At 49.3% G+C, this 23,948-nt stretch overlaps 1 protein-coding gene across 1 annotated transcript; it reads left to right on the top strand.

Annotated features, from left to right (window-relative positions):
• Positions 1–1,766: 1,766 nt before the first annotated feature.
• On the top strand, positions 1,767–21,799 carry Kif18b (kinesin family member 18B). The gene is made up of 16 exons (XM_006970574.4): positions 1,767–1,936; positions 9,636–9,962; positions 10,762–10,919; positions 11,227–11,331; positions 11,710–11,820; positions 11,898–12,095; positions 12,205–12,381; positions 12,973–13,047; positions 13,465–13,562; positions 13,969–14,137; positions 14,526–14,641; positions 18,633–18,835; positions 19,095–19,623; positions 20,627–20,710; positions 21,160–21,245; positions 21,453–21,799. The coding sequence occupies exons 2-16, from the start codon at positions 9,644–9,646 to the stop codon at positions 21,527–21,529; spliced, it is 2,505 nt and encodes an 834-aa protein (XP_006970636.1). The 5' UTR covers positions 1,767–1,936; positions 9,636–9,643; the 3' UTR covers positions 21,530–21,799.
• Positions 21,800–23,948: the final 2,149 nt, after the last annotated feature.

Raw genomic sequence — 23,948 nt, 5'->3', positions numbered from 1 at the left:
TTATTTATTTATTTATTTATTTATTATTTATTCACTCATTTATTCACTATGTATTATCCCCACATTTATTTATGCACACCACAAAAGGCATATGGAAGGCATAGACAACATGAGGAATTTTGGGGATTAAACTCCAATCATCAACTTAGCAGCTTTTACCACTGAACCACCATGCCAGCCCTGCCTTGAGTTTGTGGGTATGCACATATGTAGTTTACAGTGTTGGAGATCAGACACGTGGCCCCCTGATTGCCAAACAAGCACTCTACCATTCAGCTACATGTTCAACCCTAAGCCTTAAAATCCTTGTGTTGTTTTGTTTCTTGAGACAGGGTATATGTTATCCTGGCTATCTTGAAGCTCAATATGGAGACCAGTTCGGGCCTCAAACTCATAGTGATCCTCCTGCCTCCTGAGTGCTAGGATTAAAAGCATGTACCACCATGCCCAGTTAAAGTTCTTTTTTTGGGTGGGGTGTGGTTTGAGACAGGGTTTCTCTGTGTAGTCCTGACTGTCCTGGAACTAGCTCTGTAGACTAGGCTGCCTTCAAACTCACAGAGATCCTCCTGCCTCTCTGCCTTCCTGAGTGCTGGGATTAAAGGTATGCCCCACCATGCCCAGCTGAAATGTAGATGCTTGTAGAGACCAGAAGAGGGTGTCAGAGCCCCTAGAGCTGGAGTTAGAGGTAGTGGTGAGCCCTGCAAAACCAGTGCTGGGAACCCAACTCAGGTCCTCTAGAGGAGCAGAAAATGCTCTTAACCACTGAACCGTCTCTTCAGCCCCTAGGCCTTGAAATTCTTATTGGGCTAATTGTAGGTCAATTGACCTTCTTACCAAAAAAATTCTCTTAGCTTGGCTTCTGAGATCCAAGAAACAGACACTTTGCCAGACTATCCCCTCACCTGTCTTTATACCTCAGCTAACAGAGCCACCATTGCCCAGTATGGCTTTTTGTTTGTTTGGTTGGTTTTTTGAGACAGGGTTTCCCTGTGTAGCCTTGGCTGTCCTCCTGTAGATCTCGCTCTGTAGACCAGGCTGGCCTCGAACTCACAGAGATCACACCTGGCTCTGCCTCCCCAGTGCTGGGATTAACACCGTGCACCACTACCGCCGGGCTACAACCGATTATTTAGTGTTTGTGTTGCTTTGTAGTAACTGCACCTTCACTCGATTTTCTTGTTTTGTCCTCACTGAATTAAGTGCTGTTCTATCGTTTTGGGTCCAGTTAGGTGAATAAAGAGTTTGAGTCACGTCAACCAGGTATTAAATACTGATTCTACTAACCTGTGGACAGCTGTGGTGAAGGAAACTTTACCTTCCTTATATGTCCCAGACCTACACACAATGCCACAGGGAGGGCAGATCAAGTTTACTGAAAATAGAGAGCAAGGAGAAGTCTCATTTTTCTAGCCCTGGCTGGCCTGGAACTTGCTATGTAGCAGGCTGGCTTTGAACTCCAAGAGATCCTCCTACCTTTGCCCACAAGTGACGAGATTAAAGGAACCGCCACTACAGATAGGAGGATGCCCATTTAGGCCACAGAAGCAGATTTAAAATCCTGTCGAATTCGCTGTAACCGATGCTGAGCTCGGCACACAGATGACAGAGACAGGGTCCCTCGTATTACTGCTAGGGACCGGTTTCTGGCGGCAACTCCGCTCAGTCCAGTCTCTGCCAAACAGCCTCCAGCAAGCAAGAGAACAAGTGCGCAGGCGCACCTCGGGCTGTCTTTGTTTCTTAGGAAACAGCCAATCAGCGAGCTCGGCGGTGACCAATGGGAAGCGCGGGTGAGCGGACCGCCTAATTTGAACGCGCCGCGCCGGAAGAAGGTTGGTTCGGTGGAAGAGGGTGCGGGGAAGCTCAATCCGGGGTCCCAGGGCTCCGGTCTAAGGCGGAGGGACGCATGAGCGACACCAGCGGCGGGAACCGACGAAAGGTAAGCTTTGACCGGCGGTGGGGACGGCCCCTGGGCGCGGCGCGGAGGTCTCGGACGCGCGGGCCGGGCTGCGGCCGGCTGAACCGGCGCTGGTTTGAAGGACAGGGATGAGTAGGAGGGCCCTTCCTGCACATCAGACGTTCTGGGCCTGCTCATGTGCACGGGTCCTTTGAAAGATGCACCCGGCCCTGTAGCGGCTACCCCTCCTCCAGCGTGAGGTGGGATTGGGTTTTCTGCTAGAACTGGGGAGCTCGGACGCCCCGCGGAAGAGAGTGGGGTAGCCACGCTCCTCTCCACACGTCTTGTCAGAGTGAATTACACTGCCGTGTGCGCCGGGGGGTGGGGTTGGGGGGGTGGAGAGCGTGGAGCGGGGGTGGGGGGTTGCTGCACTTGGTTACGAGGCACCCAGTAAATACTGTTGTGAACCAGACAGGAAAGGAATGAAGAAAATCAGGTCTGTGTTATACCAGGAAGATCGATTTTTTTTTTTTTTTAAGCGTTAAACTACTGGCGTGACATTTAAAAGGTAGAGCCTGGTCTGTGCCAGAGAACTTAAAATAGTTTATTGAACTTATTGGTTTTGTGCGTCACGGGGAGATGCTGTATCATATAATTTTACTAGCAATGCCTAATATTTGTTGGGCACTTAAATGAACTCAGTTTCAGGTTGACATGAACTCATTCAAGCCTAACGATAACCTGGTGAGACAGATAATATTATTTAACAGTTTGCATATTGAGAAACCGAGGCATAGAGTAGTTAAGCCTGACTCGGAGAAGATCTATCATTTTTCTGAATGAGCTTTTCGGTGTTAACACCACTTCCTTCAGTCAGTCTCCCCATGCCATTTCTTCTCTGCCTGTTTCATTATTGAACACGACACTCCCCCCCCCCCCATCACCCCAGGCAGGTTTTTAAAAGTGTCTCATTCTCAATTAGTTGGTTTTTTATATTATCTAATTTATCCATTTGTACTTTTTCTTTTCACGATCTAGGGATCAAACCCAAGACCATGAGCACTCTACCAAGGAGCTACATTCCCAGCCCTAGTATAAATAAAGTATAGCATATTGTTAGAGACATTTGTAAAGCTTTTCTCGATCTGGTGGCACAGCAACTGTGGATAATTATCATAATATTGTATAAACTACATTCTCTCTCCACACTCGGTGAAATTATAAATACAAGCGGCAAATGCTTGCCTAGTGTGTCCTAAGGCCTGAGTTTAGTTCTCAGCACCCCCACCCCATTGCTCCCCAAATAGAGGTTGTAAAACTTCTTAATTGATCTAAGGACAATGAGGAGATTGTATTAGTTTAAAATTTACCTTCACACAAATGGAAACCCCCACTGAATTCCCAGATATTTACAGTCACTTAGAAAAGTAAACATTATCATTCTGTCTTAAGATTCTGGACTTTATGTTGAACATGATTAAAATTACCAGTACATAAAAATAAGTGTAGTTGTTAAAACTTCAGATAAAACATCGGGAACCAGAAAACAGCATATTCAATCAAGGTCCTAAGTTCAGTCCTCAGCACCACCCACATCCAGTGTCTGTGTGTATATGTGGAGGTAAACTGGAAATGGAGACAAATGCCTTTAAACTAACAAAGTATGAAATAATAAGAGCATTCCTTGTAAAATGAGGAGGGATGGAGAATGCTCACTATTGCTGCTTCCGTTGGATATTGTAATAGAATTCCTAGCCAGAACTGTAAGACAAGAAGACTAAATCACGATTTGTAAGACAGGAAAGAACAAGCAAAGAGACATGGTGGCATGTGCTTATAGTCCCAGCGCTTGGGAGGCGGAGGCAGGAGGATCTTAAGTTCCAGGCCAAACTGCGCTCTCTAGCCAGACCACAGAAAATGACAAGCTAAAGGAAGAGATGAACTATTCAACAGCTCAGTGCTAGGATGCTGGCCTGGCGTGTGCAACACTGGCCCTGGATAGAAAAAGTATAGTCTATGATTTTCTATTTAAAAGTCAAGCCATACATAGGAGGAGTCCATTATTGTAGCACACTCTTCTATGGATACCAAGGTGAGGACACACAAAGCCCAGAAGTGGGACAGAAAAACGTACTAAACTGATGGAAGGGCAGAAGTAGTGTGTAAGGACGGAGTAGTGCCTCTGAGTACGCTTAGACTCTGGCCTCGCTTACCATCTGTTTAATGGGGTGTTTTCCTTCCATGTCACATGGAACAATCCTATTCACAGAATGAGATTGTTGAGAAAGCTAAAAGAAGCCATTTGTAAAGCATTTAGCCTAGAGTGCTTAGCACACAGACACACTCAGCGAAGCACTCCGTAAATGTAGCTACGATACTTATTTTTAGGCCCTTTGGGTTCAGACTGGGTTCTCTGGCCCTTATTCATTCATAGGACGAGTATTATTCAGCATCTACTGCATGCTGGGACAGGTCCCTGAATACCTGGGGTGCGTGGGTGAGTTAACATAAGTGTGTGAGGAATGATAAAAATCAGTGAAGGGGCGCCTCTGAACAGTCGTGTCTGAGGGATGTACCCCTTCATTCCCCTCCTTCTCAGCTCCCATTGTCTGCAGGGGGATCCCCTCAAGTCCTCAGAAATTCTCCTTCAGGGCCTTTAGAAGTTGATCTCATCTCTACAAGGGTGTGCAAAAGAAGCCACCCCTAAAACATCTGAATCCTGGTTTCCCAGCCCCAGATCAGCAACACACTCGCCTCTGGGTTTTAATGAGCTGCCTAGGGTTAGAAATAGGACTTGAGTGTGCCTGCCTGAGAACCCTGAAGATCTTATTAAAGAATCATCTCCCTTGTACTTTGGGCTGAAATGCTCTTTCCAAGTGAGGATCAAAGCAAGCTTGACAAACGGTCTCTCATTAATCTCCCATCTCCCTGGGGTGGGGGCAGATTGGTAGCTGTTCTCACTGGCTCTCACAGCGGGCAGCTGATGTGACATTGACGGGTGGTGTGGCTCTTGGAAAGACCACCCCACCCGTCAGATGCAGAGCACAGACCAGGACCCAGGTGTCCTTGGGGCACCCATGCCAAGTGTTACCCTACATTCTGCACCTGGTGCCCCCGGCACTGTGTGGGAAGAAAGAAAACATCTCATTAGGCAAACAGACTGGCCCCTCTGGCCCTCGGGAGGCGGGAGGAGAGAGCTGTAAAGGTTATGCGCACTCTTTGCCAGTGCCCTTTTTAATTTCCTGCTTAGAATGTTAGGCTGCTCTGCGCCTCCTCCTCAGCCAGAACCCTCCCCATGGGCCTCTGAAACTGCCAGGGAGGCAGCCAGTGTAGACCCAGGCATGCTCTGCCTTTACTTCTCCCCAAGAGAAGCAGGTCTCCTGAGGGTGTGAATGTAAAAACAAGAAAAAGGCACTCTAGTGTTGAAAATTAGGTGTAGTCCATACATCTGCAAGTGCTTTCAGAACACATAATCTAGTCCCAGAAAAGGGATTATAATTATTATACAAACATAAGGGACTATTAAAGCCCTCTGATCATCAGAGCATAATATATAATATCATTATCAGACAGGCTAGCAAGCTCTGCGGTCAGGCTGCCTGGGTTGGAGCTAAGGGCTCCATCACTCACTCGTATTGGAACCTTGGGCAAGTTGCTTAACCCTCTCTGTCTCAATTCCTCACTGAAAAATGAGTGTAATAATACTATCCATCTTGTGGGATTGCAGTGGAGATAAAAGGAGATTATGTGTGCGGTGCTTTGAACAGACCTTGATAGAGTGTGCACTTTGCTAATATGTTTATTATGACAATCTGATCGCTGGGACGAAAACTGGATTATACACACATAAAAGGATTATTGTTGGTTGATATCTTTCCCTTGTTTGGTGCTGGGAAGAAGTTAAGTTTAGGGGTGAAGGAACAGGACTTTCAAATCAGCTCACTTCTGCCTCATTCCCTAAGAAAATCCCGCACTGTTGGCCAGAATACTCAGCAGAAGCCCCATTTTGCTGAATGGCCTTCATTATGACTGATCAGCAGATATAACCTTTATTGGGGAAGCATTCATCTGTTCATATCCCTCAGGAACAGCCCTGTTACTTCCCCATGTTAATACATCCCGGGAGCTGGGCTAAACTGACTGACTCCTGCCTGCATCCTCAAAACTCAAAGGCAAAATGAAGAGGCAGGCACAAAGGTGTGAAGGAACACCAAATGACTACAGGCTGGAAACCTCGGGAATTATTACCAGATCAACACTGGGAAATCTGTTGTATTACCATCCGCATCAACAGATTCAGAGAGAGACACCGTGAAATCATCTCACCAAGTACCCATTCCTACATCCCTACTGGGCAGTGGAGGGCAGGCAACCCAATAAAGACAGCTGAAAATAGAAAGCAACTGTCTTTATTTGCAAACTATATTATCATTTAATTGAAAGGCCTAAGAGAATCAATGGCAGTCTATTAGAACTAATAACATTTGGCATTCTAGGCAGCTGCATGGTATGCATCCAGATATTCAAAGCTTTCCTATATTCTGGCAAAATATGGTTTTGAAATTGCAATTTTAAAAGGCATCTATTCACCATATAACAAAGACTATGTAATAACTAGTAATAAACCGAATCAAGAATGTACGATACTCACGAGAGGAAAATTATGAAATTTTACTGAAGATTATAAAGTTGTGAATGCATGGAAAGAGACAGCAATTCTAGGTGGGAAGATTCCGTATCATCAAGACACCAAGTCTTCTCATATTAACCTATAAATTAAAAATAACCCAAATTAAAATCTTAGCAGGATTTTCTTCATGGAGCTTCACAAGATAATTCTAAAATCATATGCAAGGCAAGACGTCCAAGAATAACCAAGAAAAAGTGCAAGAGGTGGTCCATTACAGGGGACTCCCAACAGCGGTGTGCCAGGATGAAGAGTGAAACTCACAACTAAGTGCATGTCTCTATATAAAAAATTAGTTGTGTGCCGGGCGATGGTGGCGCACGCCTTTAATCCCAGCACTCAGGAGGCAAAGGCAGGAGGATCTCTACGAGTTCGAGGCCAGCCTGGTCTACAAAGCGAGTTCCAGGAAAGGTGCAAAGCTACACAAAGAAACCCTGTCTTGAAAAAACCAAAAAAGAAAAAAAAAAATTAGTTGTGTTAAATTTTGCGTTTGAAATAGGTGGGAAAGAAATCTTCAATAAATGATCTTCAGATCATTGCTTGCCAGCTGGAAAAGAAGAATATAAGAAAGTAAGGTATTGGACAGGAGTGAAAAAAAACAAAACATTTGTTGTTTTGGAGAAGAAATGTCTTTTTTTGTTATTGTTGTTGTTTTTTGTTTTTCATTTTGATTTTTTGAGACAGGGTCTCACGATGTAGCCTTGGCTGCCCTGGAACTCACTGTGTAGGCCAAGCTGGCCTCCAACACACAGAGATTGACTCTCCTGCCTCTGCCTCCCCAGCCCAGCAAAAAAATGTCTTCTTAAACATGACAAAGAAGTCATTTAAAAAAAAAAAAAAAAAAAAAAAAAAAAAGCCTGGGCATGGTGGTCCACACCTGCAATTCCAGCATTTGGGAAGCAGAGACAGGAGGATCAGAGTTTGGGATCATCCTGAACAAATTGAGTTCAGGGTCAGCATGGGTGATGTGAGACATTCCCTCCTCCCCTCAAAAAAAAAAAAAAAAAAAAAAAACTATAAAAGGAAAGAATAGACATATTTGACCATTCATTTAAATGTTGAAACTCTATCTCAAAAAAAATAAAGTAAGCCAGGAGTGGTGGCACATCCCTGTAATCAATCCCAGCACCTGAGAAGTAGAGGCAGAAAGATCAAGAGTTCAAGGCTAGCCTCAGCTACATAGTTTAAAAAAAAAAAAAATAACCAGCATGGGCTACATGGGATCCTACTCAAACAAATATAATAAGTAAAAATCATTGCATAAATGAAAAAAAAGCCACCTGAAAATTGCTGACTACAATTGTCTACCCTTATGCGTATAGGGGCACACAACTGTAATCATAGCACTTGGGAGATACCTAGCAAGTTCAAAGCTAGCCTGAACTACATGGGACCCTGTCTCAACACAAACAAAAACATTGCAAGCTTACTACATTTAAGGCAGGTTTTCCCCTAAGAATATGTAATTGCTTTGATATCAGTAATAGCCAGTGATGTACCCGAGCGAGAGAAGACACATAAACATTATCAGAAGGTGCTGAAGTTCTATATCTTTCTAATAGCAACTCTTTAAAATAATAGAATGGGCTGGAGAAATGGCTTAGCCGGTAAAGGTACTTGCTGTACGAGTGGAGGCAAGGTGTTCTCTGATCTCTACGCACATGCCTGTACTCACATACGTGAACACACACACACACACACACACACACACACACACACACACACGTGAAAATAAAATATTTTTAAAGTCTAATTACATAATACCTGGAATTTTTAAAAAAGAGAACATCTTGAGGGACATAGAACATGTTTGAATAATTAATAGCCACACTTTTGCCTAAAATGTTTTGTTGATTTTGGTTTTTTGAGACTAAGTCTAACTAGCCTTGGCTGTTCTAGAACTCAGAGAAATCCTTCTACCCCTGCCTCCCAAGGTTAGGATTAAAGCATTTGCCACCTCACCCAGCCTAAAATGTTCAATAAGTATGTAATTTCAGCTGTAATCACATCAGGGTTATTTTTGAGAGGAAAAGGGTGTTGTGGGTTGGGGTTAAATTAATTCGATTTTCTTATGTATTTAGATATGTGTGTATATATGTATTTAGTGGTGCTGGGGAGCAAACCCAGGCCCTTCCTTACCTATGCTAGCCTAAGCGTTCCACTATACTACAGGATGGAAGCCAGAGCTTCACGGACACTTGACTCCACCCTTCTTATTTACTTAGTATCTGAGACAGGACCTAGCTCTGCGCCCAGGCAGGCCCCGGACGCAGGATCTCTCACCCCCTCCTTTCCTGTAGCTAGGATTATAGTCGTGCATAACCAGGGTTGGTGCCAATAAAACTTCTTAGAAAGTCACAAATAGCATAACAAATGCCTAGGGATAACTGCGATGTGACGGAAAGTCCGGTGAGGGAGTCTTGCTACTAGATTTAAAGTGTGTTCTAACAGTAGGAAAAGCATGGGGGTGGTATAAGTATAGACAAATTGTTTATTACACTTTATTTATCAAAAGGGTCCATGCTACAAAGCATGTGTTGGAGTCCTGGGGATTGAACTTACGTCATTAGGCTTAGCGGCAAGCACCTTTACCTGCTGAGCCATCTCACTGGCTCTGAAGCCAAAAGGCTTAGTGGAAAATATACTAAGTCCAGTAAAAGACCTTTGGAAACATAGCCATTTGAATATGATAAGTGTGGTATTTCAAGTGAGAAAAATGTGTATTAATAATTGATACTGTTGACAGGTAGTGGTGGTGCACACCTTTAATCCCAGCACTTGGGGGGCAGAGCCAGGTGGATCTCTGTGAGTTCGAGGCCAGCCTGGTCTACAGAGAGAGTTCCAGGACAGCCAAGGCTACACAGAGAAACCCTGTCTTAAAAATAATAATAATGATAATAATAATAATAATAATTGATACTATTACTGAGTCTTGCTCCCTTGGGGACAAAGTAAGTGGAGGTCAGCCACTTGGAAGGTGGGGGGAAAGCCCTTCAATACTGAAGCATACTCTTGAGTTGGCTTGGTCCTCATCTCAGTCATGTCTCTGCACAGGTGTTGCCATGGTGATGGCTGTGGAAGACAGCGTGGTTCGGGTGGTTGTACGGGTGAGGCCTCCCACCCCGAGGGAGCTAGAGAGTCAGCGGCGGCCTGTGATTCAGGTGGTAGATGACCGGGTGCTGGTGTTTGACCCTGAGGAGTATGATGGGGGATTTCCTGGCCTAAAATGGAGTGGCTCCCACAATGGCCCCAAGAAGAAGGGCAAAGACCTGACATTTGTCTTTGACCGAGTCTTTGGTGAGGCGGCCACTCAACAGGATGTGTTCCAGCACACTACACACAGCATCCTTGACAGCTTCCTCCAGGGCTACAACTGCTCAGGTGAGAACTGCCTGCTGGGTAGTGTGGGCTTACCTATCTGTTTCTGTCTGAGAGAAGAGTTCCATGGATCTTCGGATCTCTCTGCTTGGGGTTCCATTCATTCACTTGACCGTGCAATGCTTTTCTCTAGTCCTAGTCTGCTGTAGGAGCCAATTAGTTAGACATGGTTTTGAACTCTTGATGTGTACAACACTCTAGAGGGAAGGGGTATGTGTGTGTGTGCGTGTGTACACACTATAAACCCAGAAGTGTGATGGCAAGAAAAAAATAACCATGGACCTCCATCAGAAAGCATCCCTAGCTTGGAGAGGAAGGGATAATCCTCAACTCTAGTGCAGGTCAAGATCCAATTGCTGCTGGGCAGTGGTGGTGCATGCCTTTAATCCCAGCACTCGGGAGGCAGAGGCAGGCGGATCTCGGTGAGTTTGAGGCCAGCCTGAGCTACAGAGTGAGTTCAGTAAAGGCGCAAAGCTACACAGAGAAACCCTGTCTCAAAAAAACCAAAAAAAAAAAAGAAAGAAAGAAAGAAAAGAAAAAAGAGAAAGATCCTATTGCTCTGGACTCCACAGACTATGGAGTGTGGAGTATCCCTACTAGGGAGCCAGGATAGGTCCAGAGAGAACACCGGCTGGACTTGAGCACTGAGGGAATACCTGTGGTGGAAGCCTTGGTACTGTGGTCATAGACAGCAGAGGAAAGGGACTTGAGAAGGTTGAGCCTGGTGGCCACATGCTGGGACAGCCCTAGCAGAGGTAGATTTGGCCCAGCTGCCACCTCTTCCCCATCTTGTCCTTTATAGTGTTTGCCTATGGAGCTACTGGGGCCGGGAAGACGCACACCATGCTGGGAAGGGAGGGAGACCCTGGCATCATGTACCTCACCACCATGGAGCTATACAGGCGTCTTGAAGCCCGTCAGGAAGAAAAACAATTTGAGGTCCTCATCAGTTACCTGGAGGTAGGGCTGCCACCTCTCTGGCCCACATCATACTTCATTCTCAGAACGCTTGAAGAGGGGGTGGAGTGGTACCTGGGAAGAGGGCCCAGGGCACACAGACAGAGCCAGTGAGAGAGCACATGAGGGGACCTGTCCCCCCTGCCATGTCGCCTGACATAACCTGCAAAGTGCTGCTCGGGGCGGCAGTCTCAGCACCTGCTCTACTGAGTCTGTCCCCGCCAAGTCCCCCAGTCTGTGCTCCTGTGCTCTGTTGCTGTCCCGAGGGGTGCTCCTCCTCCGGTCTCTTCCTCTTCTTCTTTTTCCCAAGGTATATAATGAGCAGATCCATGACCTCCTGGAGCCCAAAGGACCCCTCACCATCCGTGAGGACCCTGAGAAGGGAGTGGTGGTACCGGGGCTTTCTTTCCACCAGGTACGCACTGGGCCTCAGGTGTGGCCAGTCACTCCACTGGGGCTCCGGGGTTCCCTCAAATGGCAGTTTGGGAGTCTCCTGGATGCTGTGGTGGTGGTGGTGGTGGTGGTGGTGGTGGTGGTGGTGGTGGTGGTGGTGGTGGTGGTGGTGGTGGTTATGGTGATGGTGATGGTGATGGCAGTGGTGGTTATGGTGATGGTGGTGGTGGCAGAGTAGCAATAGAAGGTGACAGGCTCTGAAGAACAGTCTTTCCTGCCAGGAGAAAAGCCCTGGTAGTAAGACCACAGCCCCTCCCTGGGTATCTCCCCTGTCGCCAGCCTCAGCTGCACAGCACTAGAGATGCTGACCACAGCCCCGCCCTGGGTATCTCCCCTGTAGCCAGCCTCAGCTGCACAGCTACTAGAGATGCTGACCAGGGGCAACTGCAGCCGCACACAGCACCCCACGGACGCCAACGCCACGTCTTCCCGCTCTCATGCCATCTTCCAGGTGAGCAGCATCATGTGCTCAGCCTAAGACTGGGGGTCCTGATGTCTACATCCCTCACTTCTACCCTCTGCCCCCAGATCTTTGTGAAGCAGCGGGACCGGGTTCCAGGACTGACCCAGGCCCTTCAAGTAGCCAAGATGAGCCTGATTGACCTGGCTGGCTCAGAGCGGGCATCTAGCACCCATGCCAAAGGAGAGCGGCTACGGGAGGGTGCCAACATCAACCGCTCTCTGCTAGCCCTCATCAATGTCCTCAATGCCCTGGCCGATGCAAAGGTAATACACAGCAGGCCCAGCACCTCCAGAACAGAAAATGAGCCCCCGAACCAGTGGTCCCTTTCCCAGCCCAGGGCAGTCTAACCCAGCTATCCACTTACTTCCCCAGGGCCGCAAGTCTCACGTGCCCTACCGAGACAGCAAACTGACCCGCCTGCTCAAGGACTCCATTGGGGGCAACTGCCGCACTGTGATGATTGCTGCCGTCAGCCCTTCCAGCCTGACCTACGAGGATACTTACAACACTCTCAAATATGCTGACCGTGCCAAGGAGATCAGACTCACGGTACATGCCAGCAGGGATGTCCTGCATGTGGAGGGAGCCCCGACCTGAGAGGAGGTGGGGACAAGCCCTAGACAGCCCTTAGATTTCTATTCGTTGTTCCTGGGCACAGGAAAGTTCCCTGGACTCATGAATGGTCTTTGTGATAGAAGCAGTAATATTCTGTCCTGCAGAAGACCTCAGCTATACTGAGGCAGGATATCCAGACTTGCTACAGGCAACAGAACCCTATTTCCAATAAAGTAGTATCAATACCCATATACACTGACTCAGACAAAGGCAGAGGAATTCTGGTCTCCCCTGCCTGTCTCTGCAGTGAACCATGCTTATGTGGAGCTGCCTAGAGCAGGCCACTGCCTGGCTAGTGTTCAGGTCAGAGTCGGGGTTCAGGCCCCACACAGCCCTCTGCCCTTTGCTGTGGTCCCAGGCAGTACATTACAGTAGACCTCTGGTCCGTTACCTGACTTGGGAGAGTTAGTCACGGTACCATGAGTGAGGCTTCCCACACAGCCTGTGGTCGTGGTGATCACTGTCATTTGTTTAAATAAACAAACAAATCTCTTCTGTGCGCGCCTCGCCCCCCGCCCCCCTCAGCTGAAGAGCAACGTGATCAGCTTGGACCATCACATCAGCCAGTATGCCACCATCTGCCAGCAGCTCCAGGCCGAGGTGAGGAGCAGTTCAGGAGGCGGACTTGGGGAGGGAGCAAGACACAGAAGCTTGGGACCCTGCTGGCCTCTGTGCCCACCCCAGGCCTCTGTGCCCACCCCTGGCCTCTGTGCCCACCCCTGGCCTCTGTGCCCACCCGTGGCCTCTGTGTCCACCCCTGGCCTCTGTGCCCACCCGTGGCCTCTGTGCCCACCCCTGGCCTCTGTGCCCACCCGTGGCCTCTGTGCCCACCCCTGGCCTCTGTGCCCACCCCTGGCCTCTGTGCCCACCCCTGGCCTCTGTGCCCACCCCTGGCCTCTGTGCCCACCCCTGGCCTCTGTGCCCACCCCTGGCCTCTGTGCCCACCCGTGGCCTCTGTGCCCACCCCTGGCGCTGTGGTCACCCGGGGCTCTGAGGACTGGGATGCTCTTGTTTCAGGTGGCTGCCCTGAGGGAGAAGCTCCAGGTGTATGAGGCAGGAGCCCAGGCCCAGCAACAGCACCCCCCACAGTCCCCCAAGTTGAGCGTACCACAACAGTGAGTGTGGCTGCCCTTTCCTGCCTCACCCTTCAATCAGCTGCAGAGAGAATGAGCCCCCTTCTTTTCTTGCCACTTGGTGGCTACAAATCGTTGCCTGTGTTCTAGCACCTAAAACGAGGGTTTCCTAGCCGGGGCAAGCAACTAGCAACCAATAGTTACCCAGATGAAGCACTAACACCAGCCATATAAGCAAACAGTGTCTCCTCATCAGGAGAAGGTCAACAGGGATTGGGTGCCATTGTCTCTTAAACCAGAAAAATCTCTGACACCCCCCACTCCCACTAATGGCTACCCATTTGTCGCTCAAGAGTTGCAGATGGACTCTGCCACCAGATACCAAAACATTCCGCCTCCCTCTGCTTATTCTCCCTCTTAAACCCCTCAAAATTCACTTCCTCCTTAGCCTTCCGAGCTCCCCATTACAGCCTGGGCACTGCAGCCAGTCCTACACCCCAGTACTCCATGCACAGTGTGGAACCCTTCAAGAGGAGAACCTGGAGACAGAGGCCCAGGAACAGAGGGCTGTGGAAGACAATGCTTCGGAGCAGGAGCAGTCCCTACAGGACGAGCAGGTGGGACGTGTGGATGTGAAGCCTGGGCCATGAGAAGACTCGGGCTGGTGGAGTATCATCAAGGCACCTCCCCTTTCTCACCCGCATGTCTCGAATCTCCCAGGTGCTTTGTGTTTGAAGTGGATGTGAGAAGGGACAGAGGATTCTCTTTCTTTATTTGTGAACATTAATTTTTTATGTGTGTGTATCCATGCCACAGTGCATATGTATAAGTCAGAGGACAATTTGCGACAGTTTATTTTCTCCTTCTATCATGTGGGTCCCAGGGATTGAACCCGGGTTTTCAGGCTTAGTGGTAAGCCCCCTTGTCTGCTGAGCCATGTCAGCAGCCCAGGGGAAGGATTTTAGGAGATCATCCTGGCTACACTACTAATGCCTCCTTCTCTAGTTTCCAACCCAGATGCCAGAGCCGGACCTGCCAGGGTCGCCTAGTGTGACTTTGCAGCCGAAGCCAGTCATGAGCCAACACTCGCCACAGAAACTGGACGGGGACCATTTTAAGCAGTAGGTGTCTTGTCGCCAATTGAGTCCATGGTGGGGAGTGACAGGTTAGCCTCCTCGGATAGGAGCTGATGTTCAGAATGTCATGCCAGTCGGTTCTGAGCTGACGGTTAAGTCCTGTTTTCTTTCTAGTTTTGGTTTTTTGAGACACAGTTTCTCTGTGTAGCCCTGGCTGTCCTGAAACTCACTCTGTAGACCAGGCTGGCCTTGAACTGGGAGATCGACCTGCCTCTGCCTACCCAGTTCTGAGATTAAAGGCCCAAGGCACCATGCCCAGCTTCAAGTCCCTGTTCATCACCCTCACCCCATGGCTGTTTTCCAGCCCTTGCTGTGATCCTGGACTCTGTCTTCTTACTGTCATCACTCTTGATTCTGCCACTGTTGGCAGCCTAACAGGCAAGGAGAGCAAAACAGCCACACGTGCACACGCACGCGCGCGCGCGCACACACACACACACACACACACACACACACGCACACACGCACACACGCACACACGCACACTCACACACACTCACACACACACCCTGACAGACAGCAAGAACTGAGCTAGGTAGGGCAGGCTGCTGGGGTGCTGGCAGGCGGTTTCCAGTCTCTGCAGAGCGGCTGTCCCTGTACAGCCAGGAGGAGCCAGGCCCCAGGCGGAACCAGGCAGGGATAACCATGAGTCAGGTTTTCCAGTGCATTCTCAACAACAGATTGTGGCTATTTCTTTTCCAGAAGTAAATAAGATCCTCCACCCTCAAGCCAAAGAGGAAAAGATGTGGACCATTTCTTCTGGGCCACACAGAGGGGCTTTCCTCTTGTTTTCCCATGGGCCCCCGTGTACCAATCCCCTGCCACTTAGCGTTGCTGCTGTCGGCCCCACTCTCCCCTCCCCTGCACGGTTCACACTAGGCAGTGTATTTAAAGCTTCCGGACAGAAGGGCCTGCTTAATTTTATTTCTTGTCGGGGAGTGTCTGTTCCCGACTCAGCAAAAATGCTGCGGCCTGAATAATCAAAGGCTCATTATCTGTCTCCTGCTGCCAACTCCCTGGACCCTGACTGAGGAGGCAGGGATATGTGGGTGGGGTGTCCCATTGGCCTCCTAACTACTGGCTCCTGTGAATGATACAGTGTCTTTCTGTTTGGTGTCCCCCATTATAAAGAGAGGCCACTTGGTCATCACTTTTGCTCTGCCTGTGGTTTTGTGGCCTCTGACAAGTTACTTTATTTTGTGATTTGAAAATCACAATTCTTTCTTTTTTTTTGTTTTTTTTTGTTTTTCGAGACAGGGTTTCTCTGTGTAGCTTTTGTGCCTATCCTGGATCTTGTAAACCAGGCTGGCCTCGAACTCACAGAGATCTGCCTGGCTCTGCCTCCCAAGTGCTGGGATCAAAGGTGTGCACCACCACTGCCCAGCTGAAAATCACAATTCTTATGCTAAGTTCTTTGAGATGAAATACTAATAAAATGACAAAGGATCCCAAGTCTCAGTTGCTACAGAGCATCATGGTGTCCTATGCATTTGGAAAAGCTCTGACAACCAGATAATAGTGATTTCCCTTGAACTTCATTAGAACTCAGAGTCTTGAGCCACTAGGGCATGGAGCAGATTGGAGAGTTTTTTCCAGTTCAGTTTTTCAAGACTTTTTTTTTTACCCCTGTGGTAAAATCTTTCTTTTTTATTTTATTTATTTGTTTATTGGTTGGTTGGTGTTTTGAGGTTGGGTTTCTCTCATAACCCTGGTTGTGCTGGAACTCACTAGGTAGACTAGACTGATTTCAACTCCGAGATCACCTGCTTCTTCTTCCCAGGCTGGGATTAAAGGCAGGTGCCATCCCCAGGTGTAAAAGCCTTTCTTCACGTGAGGTCCGATGCCGAAGTCCTACACACAGGACAGACAAAACAGTTGTTCTGTCTCATACGTGCTGGAAACCTCATTTGAAAGCCCAGCTGTCCATGTGTCCACTGGGGAGCTGTAGTCTTTGTCCAGGGCACAGGGCAAGGACAAGCCCAACCCGAGTCGTTTGACGTCCAGGCAGGCCCATGTGTTTCTCCAATGCCCACTCTTTTTAAGAGTTCACATCGGGCTGGAGAGATGGCTCAGAGGTTAAGAGCACTGACTCCTCTTCCAGAGGTCCTGAGTTCAATTCCCAGCACCCACAAGGCAGCTTACAACCATCTATAATGAGCTCTGGTGCCCTCTTCTGGCACGCAGGCATGTGTGCAGACAGAATATTGTATATATAATAAATAAACATCTTAAAAAGAAATAAAAAAGAGTTCAGATCTTAGCCAGGCATGGTGGCACATGCCTTTAATTCCAGCACTTGGGAGACAGAGGCAGGTGGATCTCTGAGTTTGAGGCTAGCCTGGTCCACAGAGCAAGTTGCAGGACAGCCAGAGCTACACAGAGAAATCCTGTCTTGAAAAACAAAACAAAATTCAGATCTTCCTCATAATAGAGGCTCAGAAAGATCCTGAGTTTCCGCTGTGTCCTTGTTAATTAGTGTCCTGCCTGCTTTCACAAAGAAAGACCTTGAGGCTGCTTTGCCAAATGAGTTTGTGTTTCCTGAGCACACACTGACTGCGGCCAGTGAAGAGGTTCAGAGTCCAGACAGGTGGTTACCTGGGGATAAATCATTTGCCATGAATAATCCTTACCAAGGGAATTGTGTTTATTTCTTTTATAACAGGCGTGCCTTAGAGGAAAAAATTTTGCTTTATGAGAATCTAAATTTACAATATCAATAATCACATTACCCTCAGAATTTCCTCTAAATAGTCCCCTGGTATATGTGAAATGTGTGTTGATTTTCACACACTTTTTCAGGATCCCAACCATTAGCTAGAAAACACATCTCCAAATGCATTTCCAGGGTCTTCTCAAAGCCACAATCAACATAGCCTCTTACTTAGTCTCACCTTATTCCAACAAGGTAGATACCATTTCACAGAAGTAATAGTTTACCGTGTGCCAGGCATCCTTTAAATATTCTGCATGTAAAATAAGTCACTTAGGCCAGGTATAGTGGCTCACACCTTTAGTCCTAGAACTAGGGAGGCTAGACAGATGGATCTCTGAGTTCCAGGCCAACCAGAGTTATGTGGTGAGATCCTGTCTCAAACCATAGTAACAAAGCCAGGTGTGGTGGTGTACCCCTTTAATTCCCATCCGTTTGGAAGCAGGCATAGGTGAATCTTTGATTTCTAGGCCAGCCTGGTCCTAGCAGGGCAAGTTCCAGGAAGCCAGGACTACACAGAGAAACCCTGCCTTGAAGAACCAATAAATAAATCCGTAAATCAATACCTCAGTTAACGTTGCCGGCAGCCCTGTGATGCAGTGGTACTCGTTAGCACCCCATCTTAAAGCTGTTGAGACTGAAGTTAACAGGTGCAGTGAAGACCCTGCAGATGGGACGTGTTGAGCTGGGATTTGAACAGGGCTCACCCTGAGGGGAGAGATGTTGTTCTAAGCTAGGAGTGGTGGCACACATCTGTAATCCTAGCACACATCTGTAATCCTAGCACACATCTGTAATCCTAGCACACATCTGTAATCCTAGCACTTGGGAGGTGGGGACTGGAGGGAAGATCAGGAGTTCAAGGACATCCTCAGCTATGTAGCGTGTTCAAGGCCACTCTGGGCTACATGAGATCAAAAAGACCACAACACTATTAAGCTGCAGAGCTGAGGAGGAACTCAGCTCCCAAGTTCAAGGCCACTTGGCACCTTTTCTCTATTTCCCAGATCACTGTCTTTGTCATAGGGCATGTATAACAGGTGACACGTCCCACCATTACCTGTGAAGGTGTTGGCCTTTGGTAAGGGTATGCCAAAACAGGGTCCATGGCCAGGAGGAGGGTGAAGCAGGTAAACTGGTCTGGGGCAAGGCAGGAGGGAGCTGGCAGACTAGCCAAGTATAGAGTGATGGACAGTGTATAACACAGAGACCTGCTCAGCCTGGGTCTCAATAAGTTACATACAGATTCTCTACCCTCTATTCCAGGTTGGCCCTCCGAGTTCTGTGCCTGGCCCAGCAACAATACTCCCTGCTGCAGGCAGCCAACCTCCTGACTCCTGACATGATCTCAGAATTTGAGACCCTGCAGCAGTTGGTGCATGAGGAGAACACTGAACTTGGGGCTCAGAGCCCCAGGGCTCCTGGTCGGGCGAGGGGGCACCCCCTAGCTCAGGAGTGTTCAGAGTCCAGTGAGTGTCCTTCTGCCCTGTCTCGCCTGCTGTTGAATCTCGAAGGCTCACCTCTAGCCACAGGGTGGGCTGGGGCCTCAGCTGCTGGGGTGTGCTGCGTGGGGCACTGGAACCTCAGACTGGCTTTCTATGCACAAACAGGCCAAAGAGAACTGAGGAGTTAAGGCTCTTCTCTGCCTCTGGGGTCTGCTCCCACGTCCTATACACTCCTCTCTGGCCAGCCCCAGGTCCCTTCTCAGCACGTTCCTTCCCTGTCCAGAACCTTCAGGGTACTGTGGTCCTGTCACCCGGACCATGGCAAAGCAACTGAATGGCCTCACGCACACTCTGGGAGTCCCACTTGGACCTGACTGCACCTCAGACAAGATGTCCCAAAAGCCCGCCGAGGAGAGGAAGAAGAAGAGGAAACTGAGCCCCACAGAGCCGGGCAGTCCTCCAGCCCCGACTCAGGAGACGAAGCGCCAGCGCCAGTCCTTCCTCCCCTGCCTGAGGAGGGGCTCCCTACCTAAGGCCCAGCCTGCCTCTGAGCCCAGAACCCCCAGAGGAGAAAGGGCCTCCTCCTCCCCCTCCTCCCGGGTCTGCCCAGCTACAGTCATTAAAAGCCGGGTGCCCCTGGGCCCTTCTGCCTTACAGAACTGCTCCACTCCTCTCGCCCTACCCACCCGTGACCTCAACACCACCTTCACCGTCTCCGAGGAGTCCCCCTTCAAACCCAGCTTCCATGATCCTGTTGGCTGGGAGCAAGTCCCCCAGGAGCTGAACTGCACAGACCAGCCCTTCATTCCCAGGTGAGTCCCAGAAGGTGGGAGGCAGCTGGCTCTTGGAGCAGAGACGTTTGCCACCTGCCTCCCCTTGGTCACTCGTCAGCCTTGTGCCCAGGCCCAGGAAAGCAAAGCCTGCAGTTGTGTGGCACCATGGCTGATTGTAGAGTCCCGGTGCCCGTGCCTCATCCCGCCAACTCTGTGCTGCTTCATGGCATGCTGGTTCATGGGACGCCAACTTAGGAAGGGTCATCAGGGAACCAGGAATTAACAAGCCCAGCTCTGTCTGTTCCTAGGCTTTGTTTTGGTTCCATGACCTACAGATAGATACCTATTTCATCTACTTGTATTCCAGATGTTTCTCTCTTATCCCAGCATCTGGAATAGGGAAGGAATGCTGAGTGTGGTATTGCACACCTTTAGTCCCAGCACTCAGGAGGCAGAAGCAGGCGGATCTCTTTCAGTTCGAGGCCAACCTGGTCTACGTAGTGAGTTCCAGGATAGTCAGGGCTCTGTAGAGAGAGAGACCCTGTCTCAGGAGACCAAAAGGAGATGTGGTACACTAGGAAAGGAAGACTTTCCTTCAGTATTTTCTAGTGCAAAGGTGAAGCCGTTCCCTCTGCCCTTGAACTGCATGATAGGGGGAGGGAATGGCAACAGCTCAGGACTGAGCGAGCGGCAGGCCTGTGAGGCCGAGGCCGGCAGACTGCCCACCCACAGCCCCACACCTCCCATGCCCTCTGAGCCAGCTCGGTAACAAGCTCAGAGCTGGGCAGGTGGAAGGGTGAGATTGCTTGAACTCCAGCTCCCAGGACACACCAGAAACTGACATCTGGATGTTCTCCCAGAACGGGGCTGTCACTCAGCTGTCAGCCCAGGCTAAGAGAGGCAGGGAGAGAGGCTACTTCTGAGCAGGAAGAAGCCTCAGGTCATTTGATCCAACCTCCCTCCCTGCAAGCTCGGGGCTGGAGAGGAGACTGGTCAGTGGCATTTCTGGCTCCCTCCTGATCTGCTTCTCCCACCCCCACAGTGCACCTGTGCTCATGTTCACCATGAAGGGCCCCAAATCTTCTCTACCTACAACCACTGCCGGCAAGAAGAGGCGTGCTGTGAGGTGAGGCTGGAGGTGGGAGAGAAAAGCCCTAACCAGATCAGTGGGCACCAACTAAGCCCAGACCCCCACCTGGTTTTCTCTAGACTCCTTGGAGAAAATGGCCGAGGTCCTGTAAGCAGGGCCGGCATTCGGTTCTCTGGCTGGAATCATCTCTGGTTTTCCCGGAGAGGATACGGGCCTTAGACCCCTAGCCATGAGGGAGATAGGCATCGTTCATTGGCTGATGCACTGGTTGGACTGTTTCTCTCACCAAAGCTTCCTTGCATGCCCCTCATTCCACAAGCCTCTCCTCATTGCGTCTCCCATTCTCGCACGTGGTTTTGAAAACTGCTGTTCAGCTCCTGCCCCTGAGGTTTAGCATCCAGCTGTCTCCCTTCCGTGTACACCCACAGTCCAGATCATGCCTGTAACCTTCCCACCTTCCTGCCTCCCTGCCTTCCCTTCTTCAGGTCTTCAGTTTCCCGAGGCCGAAGCTGCATTGCCCGCCTCCCCAGTAGCACTTTGAAGAAGCCAGACGGACCCTTCACAGTCCCAGGTAACTGGAACCAGAGACAAGTAGAGCTGAGCAGTGGTGGTAGACGAGAATGGAATGTAGAGACCCAGGTGGAAGAAGGACCTGAGATACTTCCAAGCATTTCAGGGACCCTGATGAGGGAGGAGGAGGATGGGATGAGAGGCAGGGGGGCTGGGACAGAGCCTCACTTGGTCCTTCTGTACCTCTCTGTGTCTCGCTGGCCTGCAGAACCACCCTTGAGTCCCCACTGCCTTGGTGACCAGAGGACTCATAAGGGACTGATTGGTGTGACAGAGTGCTGTTAACTGGGTATCCTGACCACGAGGCCTCCAAGCTCATCCTGATCCGCCAACACCTCTAGGCTGACAGCCTTCTCTGGTCTGGAGCTGCCATACCATGAGCCCCTGATCTGCCCTCTTGACCTTGGAACAATTAGCACCAACATGCCTTGCCTGTATTAACACCCCTCCCCAACCATCCATCTGCTCTTTGCCTTCTTTATTAATCTGTTACACTCAGCTTCTTGATATATATATATATTCATTTGTGAGTATTAAACACATGGCTATATTAAAGGATCCTGTCATGCTTTCTCATTCCCAAAGCCTTCCATGCAAGCAAGGAATTCTTGTGCTCTGTTCTCTACCCCGAAACCTCATGTCTGACAACAGATTCCACAGTGAGGCCCTAACAGTGAAGGTGGATGAGGACAAGTCCTGCTCAACTCTTCTGGTGTTTGAGATGGGCATCTTCAGCCCTGTGCCCACAGCCTGGGGTGGGAATGCCTCACCCCTTGGTGATGTAGCTTTGGTTTATATTATTTTCACTCACTAAACACGGGCCATACACCCAGTGTATAAGAAGAGAGGAGAATGTAGCCTTAATGTTACCACTTAGATATAAATGCTAGCTAGTTACATTGGTATTTAAGTGTCCTTGACTTTCCCATATATGTGTATTTATATGTAAATATTTATATGTATATACACACAGGTGTATGCCTATAGATCTATAGATTTTTCTACTGTAATGATTATTAAATCATCTGCACCTCTGGAGTGTGTTCTTCCTTCTACACCCTCAGAGGTTAGTGCCACCTCTCCTTTCTTACCTTTAAGATGTCAAGCTGAGTGTGGTGACACACGCCTGTAATCCCAGCACTTGGGAAGCTGAAACAGGAGGATCGTGAGTTAGAGGGCAACTGTTCCTAAATAGTGTGAAAAAAATCAACAGGAAACTTTTAGGGCTGTGGCTCAGAGTGGTAGGGCGCTTGCTTGCCTGGCATGCTTGCAGTCCTGGGTTCAAGGAACTTAGGAGTCCAGGAAACAATACCTTCCTGGCCACCTGCAGCCTTCTGTTCTGGGGCCTGAACCTGGCTCCTCAGTACAGTGCAGATCCTCTCCGTGGACCTGGCTCAGCAGGTAAAAGCACTTGTTTGCAGGCCTGCACGACAGCCTCAGTCCAATCCCAGAACCCACTCCATGGCTGTCCTCTGACCACACACATGCTGTGACATGCATGTTACCCGCACTCATATATGCACACACATGATATTTTCTTCCTTGCAGGATCCTTGCTCCCAGTGGGTTTCAAAGGAATCTCACTTGGATGTCTATTACACCTTACGGTGGGTCACTCTGCTGTCAGGAAGGCCTTTTTGGTTGGACTCAGGTCTGAGCTGAGGCTCCAACTGAGTCCCAGCTAGAGTCCATTGCGGCCTGCTCCTCTCTCCCCACCCCTCCACCAGCTCTTGGGGGCCTCCCTTTCCACTCGCTGGATTGTATAGCAGCTGAGCATGGTTATCTCTGTTCTCCCCACGAAGACATGGTTGGCTGAGTGAATTAATAGTGTAAACAAAATTACAGGCGCTTGTGTTGAACTTGCTCCTGAAAACAAACATTTTTAAGGGTATTTAGCACATTGTGATTAGTGTGTAAATAATGCTGCCAGGTTCAAAGAATGCCTGGACCCCTCCTGCTCATTTCTGTCCCTGATCAGGAGAGTGAGGAAAAGCAGGTGGATGAGCTTCCCTGTGCTGCCAGGCTGTGTCTCAGCTTACGCTGGCCCTATGAGACGGATGAGAGAAACAGAATCAAACACCTCCACCCAACTTGCCCACAGTTGGACAGCAAGTATTTGGGACCCAGCCTACATCCTGGTTTCTCCATAACACAGGACTGCTTCCTTTTTCAAGTGAACAGACATCATTTTTCTTCCCAGGCATGGGGTTCCCGCCTCTCCAATTAGTCTTAATGAGTTTGTTCCCCTGTGTTCCGTGGCTCCCTCGAAGCCGTCACAGATTCACATCTGTATCCCCTGGCAGTTGGCACGGCACTTTCACTTGAGGCCTCGCTGAGTGATGGCTGGATTCCGATGGAATAACTTCTCCATTTCCCGGGGTCTTCACATATATGACCTCTTCTGATCATCACTATCGCCCTCCAAGGGCAGAGGCAGTCGGCACGGGGCAAGGCAGCCAGTAACGAGGGCCAGGAGGGCCAGGAGGGCACGCAATGCACAACGGGTCCTTGCATGAGGCAGAGTTTGCCAGGCGCGGGGCAGCCGGACAGTGGAAGAGGTCACTCTTGACAAGGATGTTCAGCAGCCAGCCATTCACTGCGCAAACATTTGCGGCTCCGTGGTACAAAGTGTGCTCTCGGGTGACCCGTAAAATGTACAGAGACTCTGGGCTGATGGAGCAAGGCACGTGCGGCTCCTGCCCTC

This window comes from Peromyscus maniculatus, chromosome 8 (genome assembly GCF_049852395.1).
Source record: "Peromyscus maniculatus bairdii isolate BWxNUB_F1_BW_parent chromosome 8, HU_Pman_BW_mat_3.1, whole genome shotgun sequence".
NCBI lineage: Eukaryota > Metazoa > Chordata > Mammalia > Rodentia > Cricetidae > Peromyscus > Peromyscus maniculatus.
The sequence above is the reverse complement of the archived record's forward strand: the minus strand, read 5'-3'. Positions and strand labels throughout refer to the sequence as shown.